Source organism: Varroa jacobsoni, unplaced genomic scaffold (assembly GCF_002532875.2).
Source record: "Varroa jacobsoni isolate VJ856 unplaced genomic scaffold, vjacob_1.0 scaffold_1117, whole genome shotgun sequence".
NCBI classification, from domain to species: Eukaryota; Metazoa; Arthropoda; class Arachnida; order Mesostigmata; family Varroidae; genus Varroa; species Varroa jacobsoni.
Window position 1 is genome coordinate 168,253 of NW_019214019.1, and position 14,870 is coordinate 183,122.

The 14,870-nt window shown below is 40.5% G+C and overlaps 1 protein-coding gene across 3 annotated transcripts in view; it reads left to right on the top strand.

The window, feature by feature from the left end:
* The window catches only part of tn (tripartite motif containing protein thin), a 57,628-nt gene that overhangs the window by 19,215 nt on the left and 23,543 nt on the right, over positions 1 to 14,870 (top strand). For all 3 annotated transcript variants that reach the window (XM_022844582.2, XM_022844583.2, XM_022844584.2), the window contains exons 3-10: positions 726 to 852; positions 3,770 to 3,948; positions 5,176 to 5,289; positions 5,450 to 5,629; positions 5,965 to 6,146; positions 6,712 to 6,940; positions 13,054 to 13,263; positions 14,088 to 14,251. In XM_022844582.2, the coding sequence (XP_022700317.1) occupies positions 726 to 852; positions 3,770 to 3,948; positions 5,176 to 5,289; positions 5,450 to 5,629; positions 5,965 to 6,146; positions 6,712 to 6,940; positions 13,054 to 13,263; positions 14,088 to 14,251 (1,385 nt within the window). The remainder of the gene's footprint in view (positions 1 to 725; positions 853 to 3,769; positions 3,949 to 5,175; positions 5,290 to 5,449; positions 5,630 to 5,964; positions 6,147 to 6,711; positions 6,941 to 13,053; positions 13,264 to 14,087; positions 14,252 to 14,870) is intronic.

Here is a 14,870-nt window from a genome sequence, read left to right on the forward strand (position 1 = left end):
GTGTCTTAGGTAGTGACTGGGTACATAGGGAGGGCCGATATATTTGTACCATCGTGCAACTCCGCCATTCCCTATATATATACATTTTACACGGGTAGTTTTCAGGCGAAATATGGATACGTTGTTCATTCATTACTGTGTGTGGTGACGGATCCTACGATCGATACATTTTTACCAATGTATCATACTTTTTAGACATAACTTGTGTGCAAGGTTTTATGGATTTTCACGTTCAGTACATAAATATTTTCCCACAACTAATCTCTCTCGAAAATCCTTTTAACATCCTTTTTAAAAGATTTTTCCTGGAGAAACCATTTCCTGGTATCTTATTAGCCAGACTAAGGCTTTGCCCACGTAACAATTGTGGGAGCCTTTGAATTTTACTGATTTCGACTTGGCGGCCATCTTTGAAACTCGCTTGGTGTGGTGTTTGCCGAGGCTTCCTATAACTAGAATCTAATTTTGGTATAAAGTAAGTCGCTTGAGTAGATGACATTTTACTTGTAATCAGGCTCTCTGGAAATCGACCGGAGCAGCGGTAACCATTTCTAGAACGTACTTGATGTCTTTTAACACTGGACGCTTGATTCTTTTCTGTTATTATGTCCTATTCAACCTTTTAATTTTCGTTATGTACATCACATATGTAATAAAACTAAATAGATTAATCGTTGAAAGATTCATCTTTTATAACCACTATCCGAACTCTTTTTGATTTACAGGTGCGTCGTTCCCTTACACGTCTCGAAGATACGCTCAAAGAAACAAAGAAAAACGAGGACAAGCTAATCACAAACTGCACAAACGTCCGAGAGGAGATCGCTGACGTTATTGGTAGAAGTGTCAAAGGTAACTTAAGAACATAGTGGAATAACGCGCTTCTTTAAAATACCTGTTCGTTTATTCCTTATACAACTAATGTCATGAGCTGCCTGACAGTGTGGACAAAATTATTGCAGCCTACATTGGAGCAGCCTGTTTCGTCGATTGATTTATAGCATGGACGTTCCGTTATATTTTAAGGGGTTGGTTGTATCAAGCCTGTGTGGCGGATAGCGATTTTCCATATTAAACAATTTTTAAAAACGTTTGTTCCCATTAGAAATCTTCTCTGATCATACAAGGCCCACTTAGTTTTCATCTGGATCAGCCTAGACATATGTATTCACGTAGGGTGGGGCGAAAAAATGTATGATACTAATTTTTAATAGTCTCTCACTTTGATCTACTATTTTGCATTTACTCGATCCTTGCGTTCCTGCTCAATGTAAGATAACACGTTTCTTCTTTTCAAGAAGCTTTTCGTTTTTGATTTGTTCTTGTGGAGATCTGCGAGGCACATAGTTGTTCATCCACAAGTTGATTTGGGCAATCACACGCCTTCTCAACGTCCCTCCCGAAGAGTACGATGGATATTATACAAATACTATGCAAGCAACTGAAATGGAGCGGTGTAGGAATATTATGCCTATGAACTGTAAGAGAGCAAGTCGAACAAGATTCGTGCTTTTCTATCGCATCACTGAGGGCTCTTATTTTTCTGGGGCACACAGGGGCACCGTGATGTTTAGTTATGCAGCATGCGCCATAGCCCGAGAAAGATGAATCGACTAAGCGTAAAAAATGGCTTGAGAAGATTTTTTCGGTTGACGAATATCATAGCTGGAATAATTTGTATAAAGAGAGGCACTTATCTAGGCCAGCTCCTCCCTTTGTCTCGTATAACACCAAATGAAAATTGAAAAGAGCAAAATGTAATGCATATTCTTGGGGTATGCCGGCTGGTAGAACATACATATTATATGAGTAAAATATTCAAATAATAAGAGATAATTACAGCGTAACTCGAATGTAGAATACGAATATAATAAATTAGCATATCTATATTATATAAATATATATAAAAAATATATATATATATACAAAAATATAGCAGTATGGAATGTAGTGAAGCTGAAGATTTGCGATGTCGATGGCCACGCTAAGCGTCCTGTTTTGATGGTCTATACATATAATATAGATAAAGCGTTTTCAACTTTACACGAAATCGTACAAGGAAGAGGGAAGTAAAACCTTACAGTCACAAACTGGCCCTTCCACTAGTTCTTTTTGAAAATATAGAGAGACCAGGAAGTCCCGCGACCTTTATCATCGCTATCGGCATGCTCCAATCATAGCACACACGGCGGTGCCTTCACGTGTTGTACACTGTCAGCATTACGTCGACTCACTCACGTTACGGCCATACCGTTGTGCGGCAAATCGATCGCAATCGAACGCCTGTTCCTAATAGGAAGTCACTCAAATCCGTTTTTAGTCGTCGTAGCGTTCATTTGAGTATATTATGTAAATTCCACAGAGGAATTTATTATGCCAATGACGCAAGATGAAATAGGGTACCTTATGTTATTAACGAGTTCCCGCACAATGCTACCGCGCTACCGAGCGAACCATGTAACGAGACATTGCAAAATGACCCTTCATCTAAAAGTCATTGCTTTAAGGTATGCTCTGTATAGGTAACCTGGGACCATTGGTGTCCCTATGCATTTATTTGAATCCTTTTTGCAGCGACCGCACTGATTTACCATAGAAGCAAACAACTATGATAAAAAAAAACAAATTTTGACAATACGTACGCCGTACGACGGCCAGTTTATCTTCTTCTTCATAGAAAATCCGCTTTAACCAGAAGAATAGGAAGTAACATTCAATAAGTCTGTCTACAACGGGATTTTATTGTTCACCCTCTTAGTGAGTAGCCCAAGACGTTTTTCATTGCTAAACGTGTGCGTAAATGATTCATCCGAGGCCGACCTCCAGACCCTTTGACAGTCATAAAAAAATGTTCTAATATCTTTGGTAATAATACATGCTTTGATCAATTCGGATGACTTTTAAGAAAAGCTCTTCAGCTTTAGTGATCACTGTTAAACGCTCTTTGTCACTAGATACTCATTTATGAGAACGAATCAGGTACATTCCAGAATTATACTACATAAGTAACGTTCCGGTTCCTTGTCGGCTTCTTACTATCCAAGCGTTTCAAAAATGATTGCTAAAACAGATTCATCCATCTACACTTTAACGGGTCTGTATTACCAGCCGTTCTGGTAGAACGGCTTTCTGCAATTTTGATTTGAAATTCGTTACTATGACGTTGGCCAAATTAGAGTGCTTCCCACCCACATTTATCCCGTTCAGTATTATGACGTGGTAGAGGCCGTTAGCAAGCGTTGAACTGGAAAGAGAGGTGAAAGGGAAATTGTTTGCGCAGACCCTGATGAATGAACGCTGCTTGCGGACAATCGACTATTCGAGGCACATTTCTGCAAACAACGAGTTCTACGACCTCAGCCTTCATTCAACTTCACAGCTTTCTATTTTTTCGGGCTCCTGAAGATGACGAAAGCTTGCGGAAGGCACTCCACTCAAGCATCAGCGCTACTTGACAGTAGTTTTGCCACTTACACGCCACGTTCCTCAATGACAGTTACCGTAGAAGTCGATTAGCATAAAACAATTCGTCTGGAGCATTCCGTCGCCTTTCTTAGGCAACTTTACCTGTTCCTTCCGTTTTTGATTAGAACTGCAAGCAAATAAGACATAACGGTTCATTCAACTACGACCCTCTTTATATTGTTATAAAGTAGCAGAGCTATCGACAGTATCTATGAATCGCCTATGAAGGCTTTAGACATGACGAGTCGATGATCACCAATTGAATTAATAATAATTTGTATTCTTTTTGAAATCGATTCGTTAGATTTAGAAAGGCTAAAAGATCGACTCAGCAGCGAGGTTGATAGTTACGAAGAAACAGAAACTGGTACTCTAGCTAAACTTTCCGAAGATCTCGAGCAGGAGTTCTCAACAATTAACGCCAACTGCGAAGTTGTTGAGAAGTACATCGATGAAGATCACGACTGGACTGATACAGAATTGGTAAGGTTTGCTCCCGTTCTTAAAATTACCTATTGAAATCTTTATTTTAATTAAAGCTATATACCATTATTATAGAATTGACACAAACGTATCATCACAATTCTTCGTGAGCTACTGGCATTCTCCGTGACTAATATAATGCTTAGAGTTTGCATCTCTAGCAGCATCATACGAGTATCTTCAAGAAATGCTTCTGAGTTTGCATCGTCAGATCTTATATTTCAGATCGTTTAGTAAACAAATTGTGTCCATATAATCAAGAAATGGTAAAGAGCCGCGGACTCCTTTAATATAAACCGTTACTTAAAGGACTCTAGTTTACTTTTGTGGGGATTGCGGCGAACCAATTGATCTTTTGCATAGTGCGTGGGTGACGTCTCGGTAATCACCCTAGCTTGTACATTATCAACTCCAAATGATTAGTACCGCGGAGATTTGTAGAGCGCAGGCGTGCGTCAATAAGGCATATATTCACAAAGTACATCTAATTGCCTTATCGTAAAGTTTATATTTGAAATATTCCTATTGATCATTAGAAAACCAATAATGAAGATAAAGCAAAGAGCACGAGATTCAACCACGGTCGAAGCGCGTGTGATTCGTCCATTGCTTTCGTTAAGGATTTCTACGTAAATTGTTTGTACTCGCTGCAAATAGATTCCTTCTGGCATGCCTCAGACTACATTTACCAAAATTCAGTTTTCCTCGTACATTCACAGCGAGGTCTGTCCCCTTGAAAATCTAAGTAACGCGGGTGTTTTTTTGAACTCACCATGGTAAATGCGCGAATTCGTTTATTTACGAGACTTCTACGAGCATTCAAATGGTAGCTGCGGATCTAATACGTTTCAAGTAAAATTATTATATTAAATAAATCTTAGTTTAGCAACAACAGGTACGGCGCTTCGGTTTTTGTGTCAGAAGTCCGGAAATGTATATGTTAGGATTTACTAGCTTCCGCATCAGTTGATACGTAGGGTCAAGTTAATCGCGTCTACCTGAAACCTGAATCATCAGTTATGAAAAAACGAGCTTAAATCGTATAAAAAAATCCCATTGATGCATGTATATAACTATATATGATGAAGCATGTATATAACATAGGAGGCGGCAAAACTTAGGCGCACTTTAAAGACAAGTAAAATTGAAAGTCACATAACCGAAACTTTGAAATTATCTAAGAAAAATAGCATAATTATATTTGTCCACTGTTTCCTTTGTCTGTAGGTGGAATACAAAGAAATTTTTATCAAAACGCTCGAATTTCTTCGAAATTTTGACGCAGACACCACCGATTATGGAAGACGAGTGCGTCTCAATATTCTCACCGACACTGAACAGGTAGTTAGATTAGAGAATTTTGGCCAAGATTTTGTAATTCTACAGATTCCTATATCATGGAGATTGTGTAATTATATATTATATTTATATAATATAATAAATTACTATATTAGTAATAGCGAATGATGACTTAATTCATATTCTGGTTGATGGCTTCAAGGTTCACAAAATCCTAACTGGTTTACTGGAACTTAAGATTCAGCCTTCGTCAAGCGTAAACCAATCTTTCACACCAGCAGGTCAGACATTACCCAATGCCTTGATGCGTTCCCAGTCTGATCACAGGCTAGCAAGCCAGTTTAAGAAGGTCGATTCCAGATCTATGCTGGATATATCTCAAGTAAGAATAGACGAGTTATGTGTACTGCTCTCATGTTTAGTAGGTTAATCGCAGAACCTTAATACAATCGACATCGATGCTTCCTTCATATGAAATTAACAAGTAGGTTGACATGCGTCTAACTGTAACATACCCAGTTCAAGTGTGAGTTTGATTTTTCCCTGCCCTTCTAAGAAGGATATCGAAGTAATAATGATCGAACAGTTTCGGGCAGAAATGAAACACAATGCTAAATTCCATAATACGTCATAGATAAAATTATAAGGAAATTTTATAATTTGCCACACTTGAAAGAGTAGCTTAGCATATAATTTATTTATCACAATTTGATTCAGCGGGACGGTGCAAGTGATAACGAGGAGCGAGGCCAGGGGAAAACCGATATCCTGCGTCGATATGGCCTCCTCGGCGACGATGACAGCCACGGAAGTTCGCGGCATGGCGGATACAAATCGAAGTATGTACGCGATCTACTTCAGGAGCAGGAAAGCATGATGCGGCCCCAAACGGCCACAAGGTATGGACCGCTAGCAGAATTCTACCTATTGAAGGTGGATCCAAACGAGGAACAGAATGTAATTTATAGAACCTGTACTGACTATTAGTTGAAGCCTGGTTGATGAATGCCACTGGGGTTAAAAACATACGTAAATTCCTCACATCTGACGTGCTTTTGACGCACATCAACATCGACGCCACCCCGGGAAAGGCAAAGAATGACGACACCCATTCACAAAAGGAAAGTTGCTGTATAGAGTCGAATACGTAGTTCATAGACCTAAGGGGTAGTAAGTTTCCGAATAGGACAGGCGCGGTGGAAGGGACGAAAATCAAACTCTTTTAGAGACAAGCGTAGAGGTGTCTTTTCCCTTTGATGACGTGTACTCTAGTAGACTGCTCTTAATTTTTTTCCCGTAAGTCGATAAGTCGTTATAGTATATACCCACCGAAAATTTTTTGTTGAGACATGTCGTTGTAACTAGAACGAATATGTCTTCGAACGAGCATTTAAAGTGCGCTATATATACTATAATTACGTCAGAGAAGACTATTTTGTATGTCGTCAATTCTTACATTTACAGTCGATTTGAAGAAGATAAGATCAAGGAGCCGGAACAGCTTCTGAAGGTGTTCGATGTTGATGGTGCGGCCCGGGCTCCTCTCAGCGGTATAGTAAAAATCGAAGATTCGGGAAGGTTTATGGAGCGCGTATTTGAAAGCCAGAAGAAGGCCAAGGCAAAAAGGGAAGAGAAGGAAAACCTAAAAAGGATGCAAGAGCAGCAGCAGAAATTAACACAGATAGCTCAACAGGTTAGTGATGGTATGCTACGATAGAGTTCAAATGATAGCCAGGCTCGTTAATCGCCCTTTCTCGTATATATATGGATTCGTTTCAGCGTGCGTCTCCCACTTCTTATCGCTTTTATCAATGCCTAGTGTTGATTTCGACAGCTACAACTCAACAATCCTTTAGCGAAAACTTCGAAAGGGGGTTGAAATTAGTGAAGTGGGTAAGCGGGTTGAAGTTGAGACCGTGTATCAATTTACCAAACTCCTAAATGGCTAGAAATGACAACCTCGACTGACGGCAGCTCAAACGAACCTTTTAGCCAGTGGCGGCAAGACGATAAGGTATATACCCTTCAATCGTCTTGAAACGTACACCTGTCAGCCGTAGTTTTGGCCGTTGCAGTCGGTTATGAAAAGTTGATCTCATTAAGTGTTTACTGCAGATTTTATGCTATATTCTCCCTGGCGCTTTTCCTTTTGCTGTTAGCTATAAAAATATCGTAAGTGTGCAACTAATTCTGTACCTTTGCAGCAACTGTGGACCATTTCCTCCGTTGCCATCGCCAACAAATCTAGGTCTTCACACAGCCTTTTTACTGAACTTCTTATGCGACTAACTCCTTACTGCCAGCAACAAGTAAACTACATCTTGAGGCTTTATCATGGTACGATAGACTCTTCTTTCGATAATTCCCTATTGGCGTACAGAATTCTGCCAACTTACATTTAAAATCAAACGCAAAGGAGAAAAGTCAGACTAAAATCAAATTGCATTCTACCGTATCATGTTTATCTGGTCCACTTTTCTGTATCTCTATGTACGATTCGCACGTGGTGTCAGCCGCTGACAACAACGGTGCTTAGATATCACTCTTATTGAAAACCCATATCTCGTAACGGGCCCACTCGCTGGATACGCCAAAAGACTCCTCTCTTTCCTAGCCGCAAGCAGTTATAGCACATCTATGCACCCAGTATGTACGTGTATGCGCAAAAAACATATGCAATCTGACATCTGGCTTGGGTTCATTCTGAACTTTCGTAAAATTTTTCCCAGCGTCAATATCACAGCAGTGTCAGAAGTCGACTAGATGGGAAGATTACGCAATTCTTGGTTCGTATCGCTTGTGAAGTTATTTCCCCCAGTGCACGAAGCGTTCTCTCCCAATTCTTTCTGGGGTTTGGTCTGGCCACTGGAGCGTTCAAGATGACACTATAGGTGGCCTCCTTGTGAGACTAAACAAATCGGTGCGTCATATAATGTGATGGTGAAAGATCCGATGTTAACAAGTTGTTTCCACATAGCGAGAGCGTTCACTACAAGATCAAGCTACTCTCGCCTCCAGCTAAAGCTTCCCCTTGGGGTAGAACAATCTAACAAATATTTACATTTATGCAACGCTGCCGTACAGGCGTTCTAGAGTTTCTGTTCAGTAGTATTTATGGCATGTTGTATACAATATATGGTCCAGTTTACTTGATGCGTAGGCAAATAAAGGCGAACATTCTTCTTGAGCCCTACCTCACGAGCGCTTTTTGTCATATATATATATATATATATATATACAGCGTGGCTCGCCTAAAAATTTTGGAGAGCTGCTTGTTATATGGGCATATGTTTATATGCTACTCCTAAAACAACGCAAAAGCCGGCTCTTTCTGAAACAGAACAACAAATTTGTCTTGGTGAACAGCAATGCGTGGTTTTTTAGGGAATCAAGTGAAGATCAGCTATTGTCCAATCTTCTAGCCCAGCTTCCACTAAAATTAGGAACTTTATTCTCTGCCTAGAGTCGATATTATCACTAGTTACATTATTATAAGTTTTCATGAGGGTCTTTAAAAATATAAGGGAAACCTCCATGAGGCAAACCGGAAGATCCACAATAGGATTTAGATATATTTTAGCGAGTTTGCATCTGCTAGTATTGCTTAACACCCAACTACTATTATACTATCATTATATTATTTGCAGATTTTAAAACAGGCTAGTTAAACATTTAATTGGTAAAAGTTAATCCCAAGTTGAGGTTGGATAGTGGCTATATTGAATGAACATGACCTTTAGGTGTCCCGTTCCAGCACATAAAAAGCATTTCATTTAGACATCTAATCTTGTTTAGATGCAGTCTTAGAAATCAAGCGTACGAAAAAAATATACATATATATAGTCCGGATCCATTTTGGGAGGTCAAAAAACTTCAGAACTATAAAGGCTAGAACACTTTAGTATGTACTAGACATACTGAGCTCTCAATGAGCCTCCTATGTATTTCTTTTGTTCGCTTTCTTGTTTGAAAGGATCGATGGTAGGTTCCATTATACAAAAGGCCTGGAAGCATTTGAAATCATACGAATTTAAATCTGAAAAATATGGAGACTGATCCTGTTTTCCTTGATTCAGGCCATGATTGAATCGTGGTGATGAGGTCGTGCATTGTTGTTGAAGAGCCACGTTGTCTGCTATTGATTGCCGTACCGCAAAATCATGGAATTCTTCAGGAGTTTGAAATATCTGGCAACATTGATCGATTCCCTCACTTGCAATATCTCGTGATCGCAAATGCGCGTGACGTCCATTGCAAATATCAGTATCAACTTAAACCCAGATTTATTTGGCATTTCAACCTGAATAGTTTTCTCTTCTAAAGGACCTTCCTCTATCGTTTTACCACGGTTATCATATCATTTTGTGTATCTCCTATATCTTTATTTTTCGTAATACATGCCGAGAAATGTGCATTATCTGTGCTATATTTTTTCCGTGATAACAGCAACTCGTTCTTTCGTTTAGGTCCTGAAATCTAATCGCCTTCTTATAAATTTCAACTTGTTTACTTCCCTTAAAATGATTGTGCCAGCAACGAGCCGTGGTTTCGTTATTTATTAATCGTTGGTATATTCCACTGGCGCTCTTGTTTTAAAAAAAAAAAACAAAATCTTAATCATAGAGCAGCACTAAACGATATCCTTGTCTTCGGACACATTATTCTCTGATAAAACTCAACCAACTTGTAATCGTGGATAGCTAAACTGTGGGTGTAAATACTCGCCAAATATTAACAAACTTTATTGATAGTGAGTAGTTCTTAAGTTACTCGAGTTTTTCGATCCGTAAACACAAATATATATGAACTTCATAAACTTGCATATTATGTACTTATTTTCAACTAGTTTAGCAGTTATTAATACTGATAGGTTAACAGGGTTATTACTCAAATGGTTTGTCTACATTGATATAAAATACAAATACGTATGCGTGAGTCAGTATGATATTTTTTCTTTCCGATCAAAGACTGCGCATTTGATAAATATCCAGTGCAAGACTAACGGAATCTTAGTGACCATTATACTGCAGAATGCGACAGTGAGCAAGTATTCCATGCGCTTTCAGTGGTCCTTAAGCTGATATTATTTATCCGACTAGCCAGTTTCTTTGGCCCATTGTTGTCGTCACGACTCTGGTGCGTCACGTATATTCGACGTGGTCCCGAGTCAACAGTAGTATTCAGTGGTCTTCGAAAGGACGATGACTGGATACGGGAATAGTTATTAGACCGTCTCTCTGCTGTTGAATCAGGAGAAGGCGTAGCTTGCTTGCGGTATTATTTACAAGACTGGTGAACCAATGCTTGGTAGATCGGTAGCCTAGAGGCTTTGCCAGCAATTCACTTCCTTCATCGGTGTGCTAATCGTCCGAAGGCAGTTGAAACCGTAGAAGCGCTTGTTTGATAGTGAAACTCAATAGTTTTGACTCATCGCGTCCGAAACCGCTGCCCCCCACAATGTTCCGGTTGGGCTGACGACGCTGGCGGAGGCGGCAACAGACGGTGGCGACGGCAGTGAATGAGATCGAGGCAAATAAGGACGGCGAACTGTTTAATGCTGGGGTATACAGGGTCTGGAATTGACTATATTCCTAGTGAGACGCAGCGTGTTGTTAGTTGTGCGTTCCCGTTGGTGCTAGCGTGTACTTTATATCTTGTTCCGACGGATTGCGGACTTAGATTCCACGGCGCGAAACAACGAAGAAGAGGAAGCTCTTACAATGGCATCGCAATGTCTTCCTTTCCATGTCGAGGCCTTGTGCGGCGTAGAGATGAGAGGAAGAACGAAGTTTACCTCTGTCAACAACTCCATACATTCCTGCCGCCCATCCCCAACGAATTCGGTCACCGTTGGCTTGTCTTGCAAGGCCAGCATTGCAAACATAGATGCGGAACTGCGTCACTCGCGAAGCGCAAGCACGGCTGGAAGGACGACGATAAAGCAGCAAAAGCGAGTCAACAGCAAACTCTGTGGGAATAATAAAGATATAGAAAGAGACGAAGCTATCCGGGGGGGGGGGGGGGGGGGGGCTCCACAAATGTTAATAGTTCTCAGTCGCAACTACAGTTCCTCGTTGCCCTTGTGTTGCTCTGTCGGTTAAATAGCAATGGTTTGGCGTCAGCAGTACAGTACCGCGGACGTGGTAGAAGCTGTTCACGCTTCTGTTATCGCCGCCCCCGCTTCTTGCTGTTGCAAAAGGAAACACAACGAGATTGTCGCCGATCAGTAGCAACAACAATGAAACAACAATAGTGCAACTCACAGCAACAACAACAACAACAACAATAATTACAATAGCATCAACAAGCAGATTATTATACGATCTAATCTAATACAAAAACTGCTGCGCCAGCAAAAATAGAAGTAGCGCATAGCAGAGAAGCGAACAAAAAGGTTGTAACGATCCCGTTGCGGCAGTGGGCATGTGCTAGCAGTAATATTTATAATGGGAACTTCGTTCGCTGACCCCGTTGTCGCTCGTATTTCGTATACTTGCCGTGTGTGATTCACACTACGTAGCGGTGACTACGCGTTAGGTCTGCGGTGGAAGCAGCTGCTCTAACTGCAGTACGAGTGTTATATTAGACGAAATGAGGAGGTAACAGTGGAAGTAATCATGGTAGCAGCGGAAAGCGAAGTTGTCGTAGTAAGATTATGGTTGCCAGGGCGGTTCGCGCATAGAAACGTTGCTGCGGACGGCTTTGTGAATCTGGTAGACATCTTTGTATGGTTTGTCGTAGTGCATTGTACAAGCAAGTTCAAAACGTTCCTTCAGGATCGCAGGAACGTAACTTTCTACGAGCGATAACAGCAGCAGAATGCGAGAAGTTGCCAGAAGGATGAAGGGCAAATGAAGGGGGATTCGCGTCTTCTGCGACCCAGCATAGGAGAAAAGAAAGGCAGACACGATACAGTCCGAAGTGCTTATAGGAAGGCAAGTTGCAAAGGAACTGTAGCAGTTGTGTACAGGTGTTATCTCTAAATGCCATCAGTTGTTAAGAAGTCGATGAATCAGGTGATGATCATAGTGCTAGACTTATGGATGGAAACGTAAATGTGTATTTGATTAGGTAACAGTTGTACGAACGTAACGAATAAGGCTAATGCCAACTGAAACAAGTGGTTTAGTACTTTGATTTAGGCAGTTTGTTTGTATGCCGAAATGGTCAAAAAAACCAAAAAAAAACATCGCTGCTTCTACAGAATATAACATTATATTCTATTATTATAATATAACATTAGAAGACGGGTGCAGTCTCGACTTTAACAGCCTTGAAAAACTGCAGTCCATGTGTATATCTTAAAGCTGTTCACGTATCAATACTATTAAAGCTGTAACAGAATACACAAGTTATAATACCACGTTAGCAGCTAGTGGTGACCAGGCGTTTAAAGCTATCCTAGGCCATTTGTTATTCAAGAATTAGGGTTAAAGTTCGATACACATAGGAACGACATCAGTAGAGTTCGCTCGAGGTCAGCTTCCTTCATGCCTCTTATGCGACTCTGATGTTACAATACTTCAGTTTCGCGTTGGAAGACAGCAGGCCAAGTTTAACAGTAAATCGAATCTGGTACACATTTTTAGAAAGAACTAGCTTTAGCAATGTTTAGCCAACAGATATGGTTAGAAGCGCTCCTCCAGAGAGGGAGCACCTCCTCTAAGCAATTGAAGTAGCTATGTAACACTGAACGGTTTTCTGGAATAAACGTTATCACCTACACTATGTAATATGTGTATGTACATCAGTACATACAATCATACTTCGTGTGCTATCTCCCAACTTGGTGACATTTCTTTGTAGAGGATGCAGCACCAAATGGCCAGTATGCGTGCCCAGCAACACACGCAACAACGAGGCGGAATCCCATCTGATCAATCGGCCGACTCAAGTTTAGCCGTGGCAGGAATGACCAATATGGGCGGTAGCGGAAACAGCACCGGGACCAACGCATCCGAGTCTGCCGCGCGAGACGAAAGACCTGATACAAGAAAAGACGGACCCGTATCGACGGTGAGTATTCGGCCGACTTCCGGTCGACATATAGGCGTATGCTAACCCGCGGCTCGATGTTTGCTATCACAATACTACAACAACCATTCACAGAAAACGTATTATTCAATATCTTCTACATAAAATTGATATTCCAGTTATGTAATTTTTTAGCTATTGAATATAGTATAACTATTAGTTATAGTGGAAAACAGAAGAATGTGGTTATTTAACTGTTTCGTAGCTTTCCACTTTTGGATAAACTACAATAAACGACAATAAACCTTGCAGAATGAAAAGTGGAAACCTTACATAAACGCAGACGTGGGTCTAAACTTTTTGGCGTTCGTGGCGTCTATGTTGTGTCTTATGTTAAAATGTTAGCTTAATTTTTAGCAGAAGCATGATTCTATATGTACATAGTTTGTAACTCGCCGAACTCAAAGTTGAAACGTTGAACGGATTTTGTCAGCGATGAAAGAACTTTGTTCGTTAGAAAGAGTAGATAAGCGCTAAACGGGATAATTGATTTCTAAGTCCTCTAAGCGTATGTCTTAGCAATGCATTCTAAAATAAAAGCCTTGCCTGTATCCAAAAGCGCAATTAAATATAAACGGAATGAAAAAAGTCTCAGCATTGACGAAACTCTGGGTGACCTTTATGACGCAGTATCAAAACTTGGAAGTCAGATATATTCCCGCTGACATAGAAAGGTTTCTGCTGCCATTTTTGAGTTTTTTTTTGAGAGATTTTTGAGTAAGACCGAATGCAAAATATCGCTTACTTGGATATTGTGTTTGTACTGAAGGTACCCCAAAAAGCAGGCATTGTATTTCCCATTTCAGGTAACATCTCAGTCGGCGCATGAAGAGCCTTCAAAATACTCGACGGCGACGTTACGAACTCCTTCGCTAGACGACGATCGAGGAAGTGACTCAAGTTCCGTAAGATCCCGCCGAACATACCTCGAAGAAAGCACAACACCTTCAAGGGACTCTCCACTTTCCAGGTAGCCGTTTCCAACCAGTATTTTCACTCGCTGAAAAAAATATTTTTTTGTAAGCCTTTATGCGCTAGTTTCGTGATGGCGTTGCAGATATCACTGGAAAATAGGGATTCAAGGGTTTCAGCCACATTAATTAAATAGAATCGAGCAACAAATAATCTGAAGATGCATACCCTATTTCTTCCCCATAGGCGTTGTTACAGTTTATAAATGGACTTTTGACAAAAACCGGTGGGTTACCTAGAGTTATTGACGAAGTGCTTTTCTTTCCTACTTTGAATTATGTTGACGAGAGTTCGATTCGAAGAGAGGAGGTAAACAATCTAATTTAAAAATTAGTTTGCTCGTACTGCAATATGGTGCCACTTTTTTTTCTCTAGATTTGTTTCAATAATCGTTTGTACACACCTGTAGAAATGTTCTATGCTTTGCACTTAACACGTACATAAACACCATACATGCGTTGGAATTCTCCTCGCAAGACCTTGCAAGGAGAATTAGCGAGATAAGATTCCTTACCGCTCTATGAAGGCGTTCCACAAGGAACACAAGGACAAGAGTGCCTGCTTAGTAGAGCTCCGTGTCATAGGGGAACCATGGATATGGTAACATTGTGGCGATC